The sequence below is a fragment of the Meles meles genome, chromosome 20, assembly GCF_922984935.1.
Source record: "Meles meles chromosome 20, mMelMel3.1 paternal haplotype, whole genome shotgun sequence".
Classification (NCBI taxonomy): domain Eukaryota; kingdom Metazoa; phylum Chordata; class Mammalia; order Carnivora; family Mustelidae; genus Meles; species Meles meles.
In genome coordinates this window covers 8,649,897-8,667,833 of record NC_060085.1, presented here as the reverse complement: position 1 = coordinate 8,667,833, position 17,937 = coordinate 8,649,897, and the positions used below count along the sequence as shown (strand labels likewise).

General features: G+C 57.1%; 2 protein-coding genes across 3 annotated transcripts; both read left to right on the top strand.

Annotated features, from left to right (window-relative positions):
• Positions 1-48: 48 nt before the first annotated feature.
• On the top strand, positions 49-1,493 carry WDR83OS (WD repeat domain 83 opposite strand). Its single transcript, XM_045990593.1, has 4 exons — positions 49-208; positions 325-430; positions 937-1,034; positions 1,116-1,493. The coding sequence occupies exons 1-4, from the start codon at positions 159-161 to the stop codon at positions 1,180-1,182; spliced, it is 321 nt and encodes a 106-aa protein (XP_045846549.1). The 5' UTR covers positions 49-158; the 3' UTR covers positions 1,183-1,493.
• A 783-nt stretch (positions 1,494-2,276) lies between these two features.
• MAN2B1 (mannosidase alpha class 2B member 1) lies at positions 2,277-17,937 on the top strand. Of its 2 annotated transcripts, none has more exons than XM_045991043.1 (24): positions 2,277-2,491; positions 3,197-3,299; positions 3,436-3,609; positions 3,975-4,168; positions 4,839-4,971; positions 5,224-5,369; positions 6,454-6,570; positions 9,767-9,849; positions 9,932-10,052; positions 10,131-10,209; positions 10,382-10,491; positions 10,751-10,858; positions 11,161-11,277; positions 12,296-12,469; positions 13,517-13,614; positions 13,699-13,816; positions 15,050-15,168; positions 15,259-15,360; positions 15,536-15,623; positions 15,801-15,881; positions 16,299-16,526; positions 17,021-17,173; positions 17,280-17,382; positions 17,761-17,937. In XM_045991043.1, exons 1-24 carry the CDS (start codon positions 2,327-2,329, stop codon positions 17,868-17,870), a joined length of 3,024 nt encoding a protein of 1,007 aa, XP_045846999.1. In that variant the 5' UTR covers positions 2,277-2,326; the 3' UTR covers positions 17,871-17,937. The 2 variants fall into 2 exon arrangements, with proteins under 2 accessions (XP_045846999.1, XP_045846997.1); XM_045991041.1 differs by having other exon boundaries at positions 9,764-9,849.

Genomic DNA, 17,937 nt, shown 5'->3' with positions numbered 1-17,937 from the left:
CTCTTCTAATTCTCTATCCCCCGTCTGGAAGGAGACCTGACCCCCGCCCCTGGGAACGGAAGCTCGCAGCCTGTGGGTGTCACTCTAAAAGCCACCCTCGGTTTCCGCGCCGGAAGCTGCAACTCCCGCAGCGGAAGAGGCCCGACCTCGGACCCGCCATGTCCACTAACAATATGTCGGACCCACGAAGGCCGAACAAAGTGCTGAGGTGAGGACCCCAACGTCACGGGAACAGGGCTCGGGTTGTGGGGCGTGGTCCAGGGAAGCAATTGTCCACTTCGGGGGCGGGACTTTGAGTGCCTCTGACCCTTGAGCCTACCGCAGGTACAAGCCCCCGCCGAGCGAGTGTAACCCGGCCTTGGACGACCCGACGCCGGACTACATGAACCTGCTCGGCATGATCTTCAGCATGTGCGGCCTGATGCTCAAGGTGGGCGGCGCCGAGTTTCCTTCCGCGTAGCTCCGCCTGACAGCGAAGCCCGTGGGGGGAGCGGATTCTGAATGAAGCGGGGCTGGCGCTGAGGGGGCGGGGCCTGGTCCTGGTCGGGGGCGGGGCTGCGATGTTGCTCCGCGCACCCGAGGGGAAGCCGGGTTCAGGGCGGGTACCGGGGAGGTCTGCCTGATTTTAAAGTAATTTGGAGGGGACTCGTGGAGAAAGGATGGGGTTCTTAGCATCACGAGGCATGTCAAAGGCTACTCTTCTTAGGCCTGAGGGCATGTGGTGCTGTTAAGAAACGCCGGCCAAGAGGGTAGGACTAGAAACTGGGTACCTGGAGTAGGCTAGGGGGAATGGGACTGAGGGATTCTTAGGGATAAGATCCAGGTTGCATCGGGTGGAAACAGTGCGTTGGCACCCGTGTCTGGGAATGCCCCTATGGTGGCTCATTGGTGTGCCTGTCACTGACCGAATACCCCCATCCTCCTGCCTTTCCCCAGCTGAAGTGGTGCGCTTGGGTCGCTGTCTACTGCTCCTTCATCAGCTTTGCCAACTCCCGGAGCTCTGAGGACACTAAACAGATGATGAGTAGCTTCATGTGAGTCTAGGCCTAGAGAAGGAGGAACCCTGAGTAAGTGGGACTGACCCTTCCTGGACTGACACTTCTTTCCCCCCTCAGGCTGTCCATCTCTGCCGTGGTGATGTCATATCTGCAGAACCCTCAGCCCATGACGCCCCCCTGGTGATGTCAGCCAAGGACTACTCTGTACACCTTCCCCCAGGCCTGGCCCCTGGCTGTTCAGCCCCTGCCCTCAGCTGCTGTCCTGGGCTTCCCTGAATGAGGTAGTCTCAGGGCTCGCAGCTGGTTGGAGGGAACCTGACCCTTTCCCTGGGATTCCACTTCTGCTGGGCAGAGGAGAATTCCCTAGGCCTCCCCCACCTGCGTGCTTCCCCATCCTGCCTGCTGCTGGGGGAGATGCTGTCCATGTTTCTACGTGTATCCACTCGTTTCTTTTGTTGAAACCAGTTAAGAATAAAGTTTTGCATTCTGGCTGTGTTTTGGGACCTCTCCTGTGGATTGCGGGTGCTCTTCCTGGTGAGGGAGGGTCTCCAGCCTGGCGCCTTCTGGTCGTGGTTGTTCACTTGCTTCTTTCACTAGCCTTGTGACTTCAGTCAGCTGCCAGAGGCAGAGCAGTGATCCCTGTCCTCTGGCAACTCAGCAGATGGGCTCTGCTGACCTGAGGAATGTGGGCTTTCATTTCCTTATCAGACAAATCAGATAATATCAGTGAACTGGATGGACTAATAGGGATTGGGAAAAGCATGAAAGACTGAGTCTTCCACCACCTGTCACTCCTCACCTGAGTCCCACGGGTATTTCTTCCAATCAGGCTGGATACCTCCCATCCTTAGTACCCCAGGGGGCAGTTCCTCTATGCGTAATCTTCGTAGAACAGAACAGGACCACCATTAGCCCCTGCTCCTAGCCAAGCTAGGTCCCTCCAAGACCCTAGCCCTGAAGACCAACGGGACGTCGTAGGATCCCAGCACACATCCTTACCTCCTAAGCAAACTATACCCGGAGGAAAATCTGAAGCCTTTTCGTCCACGGGGACAAAGGGCCACTCGGAGGCGGTGAGATATTAAAGGCTCCCCTGGCTAAACCAGCAACCAAGGGTGGGCACGCCAAACGCCTCCCCACACTCCTAGTGTCCCCAGGGGCTAGCCAGAACAGAGGGCTCAGTTCCTTGACGCGCAGGGCAGCACCCTGGCCCCGCCCCCGCCAGCAGCCATTGGCTAGGTAGGGTTCTGGGGGCGGGGTGTTTGCCCTGCCTTTGCAGGGCCCGGGAAGCCCCTGGAGGCGGCGGCGGCTGCGGCGGCGGCGGAGCCATGGGCGCCGACGCGGGGCCTTCGGGGGTCCGCGCTGGCGGTGGCGGCCGGGGCGCGGCAGGGCCCAAGACGAGCTCCCGCGCGCGGCAGCCACCGCTCCCGCCTCTCTCCTTCCTCTTTTTGTTGTTGGTGGCGGCGCCCGGCGCTCGGGCCGCGGGATACGAGGTGAGCGCGGCCCGGGAGCGGAAGCGTACACAAACTGGAGCGAAGCCCTCCGAGTAGGGTCCGGAGGTGTGGGTGGGTGTGTTCTGTGGGTGCCTAGTGAATGGTTGTTAATATGACAGTGTGGTCTGAAGGCAGGCTTTGCGTCATTGAAAGGTCTGGCTGTGTGAGTCTGAGAATAGGGATCTCCGTACCTGCTTCCTTCCTTCTGTGAGTGGGCTTGTCTGGAGTTTGCATGCATGCACTTAACTGTGTATGTGTGTATGTGGGGGCGGGGGGATGGCTTGAGAGTTGGGACCCTGAAGTCAGCCTGCCTGGAATTCCAGTCAGGCTCCCTGACTTCCTGGCCGCGTGACTTGGGGCAAGTTACTTAGCCACTCTGATCCTCAGTGCTCTCATCTGAAAATGAGATAATACTGCCCCCAAGCTGCTTGCTACTTGCAAATGCCTAATAAACGTTTGCTACTACTGTTACGATTAACCCAGGGTGTGAATGAGAGCTGCCCTAAGGGGTCGTGTCAAGTGGGAGTTGTATCTGTATGCCCAACTCTGCAGCGTCCTCCCTGGAAGGGCCTTGCAGGGTTTCTCTGGGTCACTCGCCTCTAGATCAACACCTATGTTGTGCCTCCACTCCACCCCCCCGACCCCATCCTGCTTCTTAACCCCGGTGTAACTGACAGGATGTGTGTATTTGGGGTCCCTGTGCAGACGTGCCCCGTGGTGCATCCGGACATGCTCAACGTGCACCTGGTGGCCCACACGCATGACGATGTGGGCTGGCTCAAGACTGTGGACCAGTACTTTTATGGCAGTGAGTAGAGCAGGGGGACTTTCCCTTGGCCCCTTTGAGCCCTTCAGATCCTTTGTGGGTCCTGGACATTGGGAGGGCTCCTGTGTCTAAGAATGTCCCCCCTTGGCTCATTTGTTCCCGACCCCTGTGTCCACAGTCCAGAACGACGTCCAGCACGCGGGGGTGCAGTACATTCTAGACTCAGTCATCTCTTCCCTGCTGATGGAGCCCACCCGCCGATTCATCTACGTGGAGATTGCCTTCTTCTCCCGTTGGTGGCACCAGCAGACAAATGCAACACAGGAAGTTGTGCGGAAGCTCGTCCGCCAGGGTGAGCCTGCCTGAAGGGAGTGAAAAGAGGAAGCCCAGCTCGCTTCTGTTTCTGACCCTCCAGCTTTTGAGATTTTGTCACGTCCCCTGCAGTCTGCATGTGCCTGTGGCTCTGCCTGCCTGGAATGTCCCTTCAGCTGTAGAACTCCTATACATCCCGCAGGGCCCTACCTCCAGGAGAACCTCAGGGAAGCCTGCCATGCAGGGGGCTCTCTGTTCCATATCTGCCTACACTGGCCTAGGAGTGACCCCTCTTCTCCCTCCCGGCCTGGGTTTGCAGGCGGGCCTTTATATCCCCTGCATTGCCACCCCTGGCCCCAGTCCTGGCCCTGACAGTCCACCCAGACTTTGCCCTTCCTGGCACAGGACGCCTGGAGTTTGCCAACGGTGGCTGGGTGATGAACGATGAGGCAGCCACCCACTACGGAGCCATCATAGACCAGATGACACTTGGGTTGCGCTTCCTGGAAAACACGTTTGGCAAAGATGGGCGCCCCCGTGTGGCCTGGCACATTGACCCCTTCGGTCACTCTCGGGAGCAGGCCTCCCTGTTTGCACAGGTAGGTGATTGCCCAGCTTCGCTCCTCGCTCCTCCCTTGGCTGCTCAAGCCCCGCCCATCCCTGCAAGCTCACTTGGACCAGGCCTTGTCCCCTGGCCCTCTGGCCCCTTGAGGCCCTGCCCCTTGGGTGAGCTGTGAATCCCATTAGTAGCCCCTTCCCCACTCCCCCCTACCTTTCCGCTCTGCCTCTGCCCGGGCTGACCCCACTCCGGCTGGCTCTTCCGGGGTCTCACACCTGCCCCTCATTGGAGCTCTGGCCCCACCCCATTTGCTATGATCCCCGGTCCTCTCCGGTGGTAGGTGGAGGCCTGCCCAGCTCTTCAACAGGCTTCCCAGTCTTTGCCATGATGGCGTTCCTTTTCCATTCTCTAATCCCTTCCATTCTCAGGTTGCTTAAGGAGGAAAGCCTTGAGTCAGGCCCTTTCCGGGGTGGGGAAGGTGGAGGGCTGTTCTACGTCGCACTCACCCATCCCAGCCCTCCCTCAGTGCCACCGGACCTTTCCCCAGCTCCAAAGTGAGCTGAAACCCTTTCTGGTTTCAGACCTGCTTTTTCTAACTGTGCTCTGACCCTACCCTCCCACGCTGAGGGGACTGGTGGTTGGTGGGGAGAGGACTGGACCCCCACTTCTCCTGCCCTCTGATCCCAGTCCTCATCCATCCCCACCTCCAGATGGGCTTTGACGGTTTCTTCTTCGGGCGTCTGGATTATCAAGATAAGAGCGTGCGGAAGGAGAAGCAAGAGATGGAGCAGGTTTGGCGGGCTAGTGCCAGCCTGAAACCCCCAGTGGCCGACCTCTTTACCAGTAAGGGGGTAGGATGGGGGCAGGGCTGGCCCCAGGGCCATGGGACCTGGGACCATGCTCAGAGGGCCCTGGGTGTGCTTTTATACTCTCTTGTCCTCTTCCCGAAACTCTTAATAATTTATGAACAAGGACCCAGCATTTGCACTTTGCACGGGGCCCTGCAAATTCTGAGGTCCCTCCTGGGGTGTGGGGCGCATGGCAGGCTTTGAGCCCAGGGCAGGTCCAGGGTGCTGAGCCTGGTGTGGCATGCAGGTGTGCTCCCCAATATGTACAACCCACCGGAGAAACTGTGCTGGGACACGCTGTGCGCTGACAAGCCCTTTGTGGAGGACCCGCGCAGCCCCGAGTACAATGCCAAGGAGTTGGTCGATTACTTCCTACATTTGGCCACTGCCCAGGTAAGCCTACTGTGCAGAGCCCGTGAGACTCGTGTTCATGATGCACTGGGCCCTTTGCATGGCGCAGGCATTCCCTAACACCTCCTCATCGCCCTTGGAGGAAGGTACCGTTCCATTCACCGTTACCAGGATCCCATCCCAGATTTGTGTGCATTTCTGGTTAGAAGACTACAGACACCCCTTTGTTGCCCCAAATGCTCACCAAGGTCATGAGACAGCATGGCACAGTGCTGTAGTGCCCTCGTCTGGGCCCCAGAAGAGTACTCAACAGCGTGAGGCTATTTTCACAGGTGTCCCTGTGCTTCCCCATCACCCACTTCCCCTCCCCACTCCATTCCTCTGTGTGCGCCCACACTTGGTTTCTGTTTGTTTGGTTGGTTTTTTTAAAAGATTTTATTTATTTGATACAGAGAGAGGGAGAGATCACAAGTAGGCAGAGAGGCAGGCAGAAAGAGAGGGAAGCAGGTTCCCAGCTGAGCAGAGCACCTGACACGGGGCTTGATCCCAGAACCCTGAGACTATGACCTGCGCTGAAGGCAGAGGCTTAACCCACTGAGCTACCCCGGTGCCCCCATACTTCTTTTTTAAAAAATTATTTACTTATTATTTGTTAAAGATTTTATTTGGGAGAGAGAGAGAGCAAGAGTGAGTGCACACAGCAGGGGTGGAGGGGCAGAGGGAGAGAGAGAAGCAGATTCCCCGCTGAGCAGGGAACCCAGTGCAGGGCCCGATCCCAGGACCCTGGGATCATGACCTGAGCTGAAGGCAGATGCCTAACTGAGTGAGCCACCCAGGCATCCCAAGACTTATTTATCTTAGAGAGAGAGAGCTTGATGGTGCAGGGGGAGGGGCAGAGAGAGAGGGAGAGAGACTCCTCAAGCCGACTCCCAGCTGAGTGTGGAGCCCAATGAGGGGCTCGATCCCAGGACCGCGAGATCACGACCTGAGCCAAAACCAAGAGTCAGGTGCTCAACCAGCTGAGCACTGCACACCCACAGGCTTGACTGTATTTGTACCACGACCATGTGGTCACAGGGGTGGTCCAGGACACCCTGGCCTGAGGAATTCTCCATTCCCCCTACAGGGCAAGTACTACCGCACTAATCACACCATAATGACCATGGGCTCAGACTTCCAGTATGAGAATGCCAACATGTGGTTCAAGAACCTTGACCGGCTCATCCAGCTGGTCAACGCCCAGGTAGGAGTGCCAGCTCGTGGGAATGAGTGTGCTTCGACCCTTGGCCTTTGGGTCACATGCATCCCAGGGCATGCTCTCTTAGCTTTCTCTTGCTACTCTAACAAATGACCAACAAACGTAGCAGCTGGAAACAACAGAAATATATCATCTTATGGTTTTATAGGCCAGAAGTCAGACACAGTTCTCAGTGGGTTAAAAATCAAGATGTCAGCAGGGCTGGGTTCCTTCCTAAGGCTCTTGGGGAAAATGTCCTTGCCGTGTCCAACTTCTAGAAGCCTCCTGCATTCCTTGACTCATGCCTCCCTGTCCCTGTCTTGCCAGCCAGCCACGCAGCAGCTCTCTGCCTGAGTCTATCATCACATCTCTTTCACTCCCTCTTTCCTCTCTGTTTTTCTAAAAAAATTATTTATTTATTTGGAGAGAGAGAGAGAGTGTGCAGGCCAGCACGTGGAGGGGCAGAGGGAGAGAGAGAATCTCAAGCAGACTCCTCGCTAATAAGCACGAGCCAGATGTGGGTGGGGCTGGATCTCAAGCCACTGAGATCATGACCTGAGCTGAAATCAAGGATTGGACACTTAACTGACTGAGCCACCCAGGCGCCCCCTCTCTTCCACTTTTAAAGACTTAATTTATCTATTTATTTGACAGAGAGATCACAAGTAGGCAGAGAGGCAGGCAGAGAGAGAGGAGGAAGCAGGCTCCCTGCTGAGCAGAGAGCCAGATGCGGGGCTCGATCCCAGGACCCTGGGACCATGAACTGAGCCGAAGGCAGAGGCTTTAACCCACTGAGCCACCCAGGCGCCCCCACTTTTAAAGACTCGTGATGACATTGGCCCTACAGAGATCATCCAGGATAAGCTGTTTTAAGGTCAGGTGGTCAGGAACCGGAACTCCATTTGCAACCTTAATTTCCCTTTGCCCTGTAACCTACTGGGTTCTGGGCACCAGGACTCAGACATCCTTGGGCCTCTCAAATCTGAAATGTCCTTCCCTTCAGTTCTATCCTCAGAGCTGTCTGCTGGCAGTCTCCACGTCCTCACCTTCCACTTACCCCGGCACCGCTCTTTCACCCAAAACACCGTCAGGGACATCACCAAGGCCTTCCCAAAGACATTTCCCAGTCCTCCCCGTGACCCGGAGGAGCCCCGGACATCTTGAGCACTTTCTTCTGTGAATATCGTGGTCCCGAGCTGCCACAGGTTTTCTCCTGCCCCGACCACTCCTCTGCCTACTGCATTCTGTTAGAAGTACAGTCCTGTACTGCAAGTCCATAGCTTGCCACTTAGTGGTCCTGCGACCCTGAGAAATCTTCAGCACTCCGCCTTAGTTTTCCAATCTAGAAAATGGGCACAATGGTGGCTTCCACCTGATAAGGCTGTTGGTTTTGTGTTTTTTTTTTTAAAGATTTCATTTATTTATTTGACAGACAGAGATCACAAGTAGGCAGAGAGGCAGGCAGAGAGAGAGGAAGGGAAGCAGGCTCCCTGCGGAGCAGAGAGCCCGATGCGGGGCTCGATCCCAGCACCCTGGGATCATGACCTGAGCCGAAGGCAGAGGCTTTAACCCACTGAGCCACCCAGGCGCCCCAAGGCTGTTGGGGTTTAATGAGTTCATTTACACAGATCCGTAGAACAGGGCCAGATCAATAATCAGTATTACGGCGTTTGCTCATGACTGTTATTTGGGGCCGAACACCTTCTGCTTCTCCTTTAACATGCAAGCTGCAATGTTTCTTCCTCCAGGAAGCCTTCACCAAACGCAGGTGGAGCTCTTGCCTTTTCCTCTGTGTGCACAGTCCCCACAGAGACCTACGAGGTCACATCCAGGCTGATAGTAACAAATTGTCCGTTCAGTATCTCTCCTGCACTTGCCTGTGGATTCCGGGAGAGTGCGGCTGGGCTCTGTTTCTAGATTGTGCCTGAAATCCTGAGCATGTTGAAGAAGCAAGTGGTTGGTTGCAGAGCGAATCCTGTGTGTGTGTGTGTGTGTGTGTGTGTGTGTGTGTGTAAAACTGTGTACGTGACTGTGTGTGCAGGGGTAGACCTGTGGCTGTACGTAGAGGCATGTAGTCCCATTCACTTCCCTCCATTCACTCAAGTGTTTAGTGAGCACCTACAGTGTACCAGGCACTGGCTTCCCAACACAAGCCGAACAAACATCTTTTTCTTCAGGGAGGAGGTCGCCTTCTTGTTCCTTCACCTCCCGCAGCTGAAGGACTCTGTTCATTCTAACAGTGGTGTCGTTGAGCAATAATGTGACATTGGTGAGAAATGATGACTGCAGCCTATAATGTCATATTTAGTTTTTCCACCAAAAAAACTTTTTTTAAAGATCTTATTTATTTGACAGACAGATCACAATTAGGCAGAGAGGCAGGCAGAGAGAGAGGAAGGGAAGCAGGCTGAGAGAGAGCCTGATGTGGGGCTCGATCCCAGGACCCTGAGATCATGACCTGAGCTGAAGGCAGAGGCTTAACCCACTGACCCAGCCAGGTGCCCCTTCACCAAAAAAAAAATTTTTAAATATTTTATTTATTTATTTATTTAGAGGGGTGAGCAGGGGAGGGACAGAGGGAGGAGGAGAGAGAATCTCAGGCAGACTCCATGCTGACTGCAGAGCCTTAGGCAGGGCCCATCTCCTGAGCCTAAGATCATGACCTGAGCCCAAAGCAGGAGTCCCACGCTTCACCAACTGAGCCACCCAGGCGCCCCCACCAGATATTTTAAAAATAAAATTGGAATGAAAAAAAGGTTTAGTAAAAATTTCAGGTTTAGGGGCGCCTGGGTGACTCAGTCGTTAAGGGTCTGCCTTCAGCTCAGGTCATGATCTCAGGGTCCTGGGATCTGCCCTGCGTGGGGCTCCCTGTTCCGCGGGGAGCCTGCTTCTCCATCTCCCACTCCCCCTGCTTGTCTTCCCTCTCTCTTTCTGTCAGGTAAATAAAATCTTTAAAAAAAAAAATTTCAGGTTTATTCTTGCATCCGTGAAATCCTTTCCATGCTGGTAATATTGAGCTGCTGCCAAAACCCAGTCTCACACTGGGCCATTGGTTTGCACTCAAAATGTGTACTAAGAGAATCTGAACCCACCGCATGATGAAGGTGCGCTCCCGTGCGTGAGGATGTGTGTGCACACCTGTGGGACCCCTGGGAAGGTGCGGACTCCCGAGGGCTCACACACGGACACCTCCCCCCAGCAGCAGGCCAACGGGAGCCGCGTCAATGTTCTCTACTCCACTCCCGCCTGTTACCTCTGGGAGCTGAACAAGGCCAACCTCACCTGGTATTTGGGGGAAATGGGAGCTTGGGGGGGTTGGCCTGCCCTTTGGGTCGTGACCCTGCCCTCAATGCCTCTGCCGCTGCAGGTCTGTAAAGCAGGACGACTTCTTTCCCTACGCCGACGGCCCCTACAAGTTCTGGACTGGCTACTTTTCCAGCCGGCCGGCCCTCAAACGCTACGAGCGCCTCAGCTACAACTTTCTGCAGGTGAGTGGGCCCTGGGCTCGAGGAGCGCCCAGGGGTCCCAACAGGGCCGGGGCCCTAATACAGCCCCTCTGTCCCCAGGTGTGCAACCAACTGGAGGCACTGGCGGGTCCGGCAGCCAACGTGGGACCCTATGGCTCAGGAGACAGTGCACCCCTCAGTAGGTGTTGAGACGATGAGGGGACGGGGGTGTGTCCGAAGCTGGACACACACCCTCGGCCACCCCCATTGAGTCCCTTCATAAAGCTCCTGGGGACCCTGTCTTTCCCGTCTCCTTGGGGTCGGGACTGAGAGTCCCGTGGAGACCCACCCTGTTCACCGTCTGCCTGCAGATGAGGCGATGGCGGTGCTCCAGCATCACGACGCGGTCAGCGGCACCTCCCGGCAGCATGTGGCCAATGACTACGCGCGCCAGCTTGCAGCCGGCTGGGGGCCCTGCGAGGTGTGCGGGGTGGGGCCGGGGAAGGGGTGGGGCTTGGGAGAGGCCGGTATAGAACGAAAGGGCGGAGACAGGAAGAGGCGTGGTCAAAGCAGTGGGTGGTCTAAGCTGCCTTATGGGGCGGGGCCTGGGATGAGAGAGGCGGAGACAGAAATGGGGTGGAACCTAGAAGCACTCATGGGCGGGGTCTGGAAGGGGACAGACGGAAGACCTGGGTGGGAGTCCAGAGCTGACCCATGGACCTTTATGCTCCCTCCCACAGGTTCTCCTGAGCAATGCGCTGGCGCGGCTCAGCGGCTCCAAGGAGGACTTCACTTACTGCCGCAACCTCAACATCAGTGTCTGTCCGCTCAGCCAGACAGCGAAGAGCGTGAGCCGGGCTCAGGCTGGAGGGGCGGGGCAGGGAGGCAGGTGGGTGGGACAGCACTAGAAACTGAGGACATTGGGGGCGGCGCCAGTGCAGGCGGGGCTCCGACTGAGTGGCTCTCGAGGTACTTGCTGGTTGTGAAATTGATTGGGAGGATCGGTCCGCTGGGGGGCAGTGTAGCTGGGGTGGGAGAGACCAAAGCACCCCATGGGGTCTTGGAGCACCCAAGGACATGGCCGCGTGTGGTGGGTGGGTTTCAAGAAGGCCTGCTGTGACCCATGCCCCTTCTGGCCCTCCCACACCAGTTCCAAGTGATCATTTATAACCCCTTGGGGCGGAAAGTGGATTGGATGGTGCGGCTGCCAGTCAGCGAACACTTTTTCGACGTGAGGGATCCAAATGGCACAGTTGTGCCCAGCGACGTAAGTCCTTTCAACAAGTTTTTCTCCTATGAGTACCACCCGCATGAGTACCTCCTGCGTTGTACAGCTCCTCCTGGGGATTTCAGCCTCCCACCTTACCCCATCCCATGGCAACGTTTCCCTCCGTGGATACCTCCTCCCATGGACACCTCCCTCTCTCTCGGGTCACTCTTTTTCGTGAATACCTTTCCCTCCATCAACAGCTTGTGCCTAGTACTTTCTTTTTCTGCCCCTTAACATCCTACCCCCTTGGAAACATCCTCTCCCCCCATTGCCCTCACCCCCCTGCCCTGCCTCTCAGGCAATCTCTCCCTTTTTAATGTCTCCTCATGAATTTTTAAAAAATATTTTATTTTGGGGGCACCTGGGTGGCTCAGTGGGTTAAGCTTCTGCCTTCCGCTCAGGTCATGATCCTGGGGTCCTGGGATTGAGCCCCGCATCCGGCTCTCTGCTCAGCAGGGAACCTGCTTTCCCCCTTCTCTGCCTGCCTCTCTGCCTACTTGTGATCTCTCTGTCAAATAAATAAAATCTTTAAAAATTTTTAATTTTTAAATATTTTTTCAGTAATTTCCACATCCAGTGTGGGGCTCCAGCTTACAACACTGAGACTGAGGGACCCGCCCTACCAACTTATCCAGCCAGGCACCCCGAATTTTTAAAAAAAATTTTTGGCTTATTTCCCTTGTCCTGGAAGCCCTTTACCTGTGAATCTTTTCCTCCCTTAGATCCTGCCTTTCCCTCATTCCCCTGCTTCACAGATTTCCTTCCCTACTTCCTCCCTCACTTCCCCTTCTCCCACAGTCTCTGCACCCCAAAGTGTTTCCCCCCCGCACTTTATGAATCTTCTCTGCAATCTTGAACTCAGAATTTGACACTCCGTCCTCCCTGGCCAACACCTGTATTTCTTCTCCCCATCTCGGGCTCATTCCCCTCCTGGAGTTTGACACGACCCTTTACGTACAGCTCAGTATGTGGACTTACAGCCTCTCGACTCAGTCTCCCTCCTCCCTTCCCCAAGGTGGTGATAAATCCGAGCTCAGACAATTCGGAGCTGCTATTCTCGGCCTCAGTGCCTGCCCTGGGCTTCAGCGTCTACTCAGTAACCCAGGTACCTGGCCGAAGCCTTCACGCCCACAACCGCCACCCCAGATCCCAGAAGTCCTGGTCGCATGACTTGGCCATCCAAAATGAGGTGAGACTCCGTTCAGATGCCCCTCCCTTCCCCCCGTGACAAATTCGAGGTGTCATAGTGAGCTGCGTGGACTCTGGATCGGGGGGTCTTGGGTTCATGGTCTAGTCACCAGTGCCCTATGGTAGTGACCACCTCCCTTTGAGTCTCAGTGGCCTTTCCTGGGACTGTGAGGATCCAGTGTTATTATGACTGATCAGTAAGGGCTGATGGTGGTAGGGGTTACGAATTAAATGAGGCCCTGAGGGAGGGAGTCACGTGGCCATGTGGGGTGGGGGAGAAGGATCCAGGTGGACCGGAAGCAGCAGAAGCAAGAGGCCTCAGGCAGAAGGGTGGGGAGTGTCCCAGGAACCCCCCCCCCCAGGCTAAAGGGGGCAGGTGTCGGGTGACAGGTCAGACTCAGCGGGACTTGAGGGACAAGACTTGGGCTTTACTTCGAAGGAGCCACGTCAGAAACAGGACTGCATTAAGGCTGTAATGGGCCCTAGCATTTTTTTTTTTTTTTTTTGCCTTTTTGGGTCTCTTTTTCCGTCCGAAAAAATAAAAAGGTGACGATCGTATTTCATGAGCAGGTGGCTGTAGAAGACAAGTGTAAAATATTCATTATTCTTGCATTTACATTTTCTTCTGATTCTGAAAGAAATGAAAATTGACATATTTCTGTTGGCCCCTAAAAGTCTGCTGGGTGGTGGCACTATGATTCCTTAATCAGATGCCCTGGTCAGCCTGAGTCAGCCCAGGGGCCCAAGCTGACCGGCTGGGATGGTATTTAGGGTGTCACTGGCGCCCTCTGGTGGCCACGGCGGGAGGAACTGACTGGGGGAGGGAGTCTGGAAGAGGTCCCCTGCACTAGTCCCAGAAGGTCATGGAAATGGTGAGAAGTGGTCAGATTGAGGAGGAGGTGGAAGGTAGAGCTGTTAGGATTTGTTAATAGGGCCAGGGGGAGGGGAAGGGGAGCTTCTGGGCTTCCTCCTGAGCCCCAGGAAGGATGAAGCTGCCCTTGGATGAGATGATGCTTATTAACCCTCTGGCTGTCCCTTTTCTACCCAGCACCTCCGGGCTAGGTTTGACCCTGACACGGGACTCTTGATGGAATTGGAGAACCTGGACCAGAACCTCCTGCTGCCTGTTCGCCAAGCCTTCTACTGGTGAGGGAGGGACCACCAGGCCAGGGAGAGGGGTGTGAGTAGAGCTGGGGTCACTTACCAGACTCTAACCTGCCCTGGCCCCAGGTACAACGCCAGCGTAGGCAACAACCTCAGCAGCCAGGCCTCAGGCGCCTACATCTTCAGACCCGACCGCCAGCAACCGTTGATCGTGAGCCACTGGGCTCAAACACGCGTGGTGAAGGTCTGGGGCCTTGAATGACCAGTGGGTGTGGGGGAGGTGTGGAGCCTGCCATGTGCGGGGGGGGGGGGGGGGGGGGCAGGGCGTCGGTGTGGGTTTGTATCTCTATCAGGTAAGAGGGTTAGGACCTGCGGGGAATATTGAGAATCTTCCCACAGGGCTGGTGTTCACGGCTGGTTGAGTAACAGTCATTCCTTGGGAGCAAGTACAAAGGCTTTCACGTCTGCTGTGGGCGTCAGGGTTATCCTAGCTTTTGAAACTGGGAGTGGGGTGTTCCCACCCCAGGAATGGGGAGAACCAGGTGTAGCGTCTTCAAGGTTCACCAAGGGTCTGTGGTAGGAGGGGATTATACTTGAGGGGGCTGTGCGAGCATTCACACTTGGACAGGGGCTGGGCCGTTCTCACTTAGGAGGGATATCCGAGGGTGCAGCTGGCTGGGAACGGGGGCTCCCCCTTGTGGGGTTTCTCAGGACTTCTCGTTGACATTTCCTCTTAGAGTAGGGGTAGGGCAGGTAGCGGCAGGATTCACACTGGACATGAGTCCCGTTGAGGGGAACTTCTGCCTACGCGGGTTACTGCATTAGGGTTATAGTTTTGCCTCCAGTAACAGTTGCCCAGATGTGGTGCCTAAAACAAGATAGACGTTTCTTTCCGTCTAACAGAAAGTCTGGATGCGCCATCCAGGGCCCGGGGAGTGACTTTGGAGTCATCCAGGCCTCTCCTGTCTCATTGTTTTGCCCTCGTCAACATTCGGCTTCGACCTCGTGGCCCAAGATGGCTGCTCAAGGTCCAGCTGTCGGATTGGCATTGGAGCCGGTGGGAGAGGGAAAGACGCAAGGGACGTGGCGCACACCTCTTTGGTCATTTTCCATTGAGCAAACCGTGGTCACCCAGCTATTGCTAGCCTCAGGGAAGACCAGACCATACGGTCTTTATTCCAGGTAGCCACTTGCCAAGCTAGAATCCTGTTCTAAGGAGGGAAGACGGGGTAATGGTGGGCAGCGAGCGTACGTCCCACACTCAAGAGTTAGGAAATGACATAGGAAATGGGGGGCAGCACACCGAGGCGGGTGGGGCAGGTTCCCATTTTATGAGTGAGGCTGACCTGGCTGTCAGCCCTTGTGAGTTGACAGCGGGTGAGTACCCGCAGGGCTTGCCTGTGTGCAGGTGCGGGCTCAGACTTGAGCGCTGACTCAGTCCAAAGGCTCAGACTCCCACCCCCCCACGTGCCCGCAGACACCCTTGGTGCAGGAGGTGCACCAGAACTTCTCAGCCTGGTGTTCCCAGGTGGTTCGCCTGTACCCAGGCCAGCGGCACCTGGAGCTGGAGTGGACAGTGGGACCAATACCTGTGGGGTGAGTGGCACCCACGGGGACTTCGGGGGTGCGGGCAAGGGCAGAGTGGGATAGGGGAAGCTCACAGTCTTGCCATCCCCTCGGGTCCAGTGACGGCTGGGGGAAGGAGGTCATCAGTCGCTTTGACACTGTGCTGGAGACGAATGGACTCTTCTACACAGACAGCAACGGCCGGGAGATCCTGCAGAGGAGGTGGGGTGACTGGGGGGTAGCAGGGTGGTCTGTAGTGTGTGGGGGCCCAGGCTTGTGGGGGCATCTGCTGCTCCTCTGAATGTGGGAAGGAGGGGATGAAGGGGGGGTGAGGCATGGATAGACCCCGGGAAGGGGAGCTGGACCCCAGCCTTGACCAAGCCCTCCCCGTCCCCAGGCGGGATTATCGACCCACCTGGAAGCTGAACCAGACTGAGCCAGTGGCAGGAAACTACTACCCAGTCAACAGCCGCATTTACATCAGGGTAACCCCCCATCCTGCTCCCCATGTCTTAGCCCCCCTCCACATAGTGGGGGGTCACTCTCATTCTTAGCATCTCTCAGCTGTCCTTGGTGGTCTCCACCATCCCCTATGGTGCCTGCCTGGGAGCCATGGCTGGCTGACTGGGACCCTCACTCTCCCCACGCCCTCCTTCCCCCAGGATGGCAAGACGCAGCTGACCGTGCTGACTGACCGCTCTCAGGGGGGCAGCAGCCTGAAGGATGGCTCTGTAGAGCTCATGGTGAGTGGCCGGAGCCCTGTCCCAGCCAGTTCCCACCCTGGCTCCCCACGGGGCCTTGAAAGCTGGTTTCTCTCTGCTGTCTGCTAGGTGCACCCCTCCGTGTGTAGTCCCCACTAAGCTGACACCTCCATTCCTGTGTGAAAAGTTCACTCCAAGCTTTTGTCCGTGCCTGCCTAGCTCCCCATCTCCTCCAGGCCCTCACTTGCCCTGTCCCGTTAGACCCTTACCTCCCTCTGTGCTAGTCCCTTGCTGGGCTGGATCACCACTTGTGCGGGTGGTCCTCCACTAGACCTTTCTCCGCATCCATCCTTCTCACTCTTTAGTTTCTCTTGAAAATTTCCACAAGCCCTTACCCAAATTTCTGGCCCAGAAATCGGCCAGAGGGACGCCTCACCCTCTCCTGACCACTCCCCCCAGGTGCACCGAAGGCTTCTGAAAGACGATGCGCGTGGCGTAGGGGAGCCGTTGCTGGAGGACGGGCAGGGCCTGTGGGTGCGAGGGCGCCATCTCGTGCTGCTCGACAAGGTTTCGGTCGCTGCCACCAGGCACCGGTTGCAGGCAGAGAAGGAGCTGCTGGCCCCGCAGGTGGTGCTGGCCCCCGGTGGCGGCGCCCCCTACCACCCGGGAGTCGCCCCGCTCAAGCAGGTGAGGCGGGTGGGGCCGCCAGATAGGACCCCAAGGAACCTGGCCTTAGGGGGTACCCACTCCGCCCGCCCCTTCCTCGTTCTGGGGAAGCCATAAGCTGCTCCCACCCCCTCACCTCAGCCGGGTCACCCTGCAGTCCCCCGATTGCTGAGTCCCATCCCACCACCTCTGGGTCTTGGCACAGCCTCAGCTCTCTCTCCTCCCGCGGGCTCACTGGGCCCCACCCTCTCCCTCCTTTCCCTCTCCCTTGCAAGGTCCCGCCCCCAGCCCCACCCCACCCCGCCCCGCCCTCTGGGCTTCATCTCCGCCCTATCTCAGGGGGTCTCAGGCCAGATCCCTTCTGGCCCCTTCCGGGCTCGGGCCCGCCCCTAGCCTGGCACCGCCCTTCCCTGGGTCTGGCCCATCCTCTCATTGGCTTAGCCCCCATGAAATCACGCCCCTCGTGCCAGAACCCCGCCTCCTAACCGCGCCTCAGCCCCACCCCCTTTCTGCAGTTCTCAGGGCTCCGCCGGGAGCTGCCTCCCTCCGTACATCTGCTCACGCTGGCCCGCTGGGACAGGACCTCGCTGCTGCTGCGCTTGGAGCACCAGTTCGCTGTAGGGGAGGGCTCTGGCAACTTGAGCTCCCCGGTGACCGTGGATTTGAAGGTGAGTAAGGCAGAAGTGGGAAGGAGACAAGACAGAGGCAGAGAGAGCAGGGAGAGGGAAAACCCTGCTCTGTCCCCACTGAGCCCGGCCCATCCACTGCCTACAGGACCTGTTCTCTGCCTTCACCATCACGGACCTACAGGAGACCACGCTGGCGGCCAACCAGCTCCGGGCTGGCGCCTCCAGGCTCAAGTGGACACCAGCCACAGGTGGGGGCCTGCCCTGGGAGCTGGGGGCTGTGTGGGAGGTGTGGGACTGTTGTGGGTGTGGGGATGTGCCAGCTAGCAGTGGGTCTGGAGGCTTTGGGATGGGATTCCATGGGTGTCTAGTTCTGGGGTGAGGGGTATGCCCATCCCCCCTGGGGTTGGCATGATGGTCTTCAGGTAGGGCTTGAGGGTGTGAGGGAGATGGCCTGACATCGGGGATGGGATTCAGGGTCTAGGAGACAGTTTAAAATGGGTCTGGGAATAAGGCCCCGGGTACAGATTTGAGGGTGTATGGCTCTGTGGAGGCCGAGGGGAAGGAGCAGGAGGAGGGGTGAGGCAGAGGAGGTCTGCAGCCCTCACTTCTCTCTTGCACCTCCCCAGTCCCCACGCCCCAGCCCTCTCCCCCTCTGCTGGACCCCGCTGCCATCACGCTGCAGCCCATGGAGATCCGCACCTTCCTGGCCTTGGTCCAGTGGAAAGAGCGTGGCTAGACATCGCCCCTTCTTCCTCCTGCTGCCGCCGCCACTAACAAAAGCCATTAAAATACCACTACCAAGA

Excerpts from the sequence above, each read along its gene's own strand:
- WDR83OS (XM_045990593.1), top strand. The coding sequence starts at position 159 with ATGTCCACTAACAATATGTCGGACCCACGAAGGCCGAACAAAGTGCTG. Across the intron at positions 209-324 it reads AGGCCGAACAAAGTGCTGAG|GTACAAGCCCCCGCCGAGCG; the intron begins GTGAGGACCCCA and ends AGCCTACCGCAG. Across the intron at positions 1,035-1,115 it reads CAGATGATGAGTAGCTTCAT|GCTGTCCATCTCTGCCGTGG; the intron begins GTGAGTCTAGGC and ends TTCCCCCCTCAG.
- MAN2B1 (XM_045991041.1), top strand. The coding sequence starts at position 2,327 with ATGGGCGCCGACGCGGGGCCTTCGGGGGTCCGCGCTGGCGGTGGCGGC. Across the intron at positions 13,817-15,049 it reads CTCAAACACGCGTGGTGAAG|ACACCCTTGGTGCAGGAGGT; the intron begins GTCTGGGGCCTT and ends ACGTGCCCGCAG. Across the intron at positions 15,624-15,800 it reads ACAGCCGCATTTACATCAGG|GATGGCAAGACGCAGCTGAC; the intron begins GTAACCCCCCAT and ends TCCTTCCCCCAG.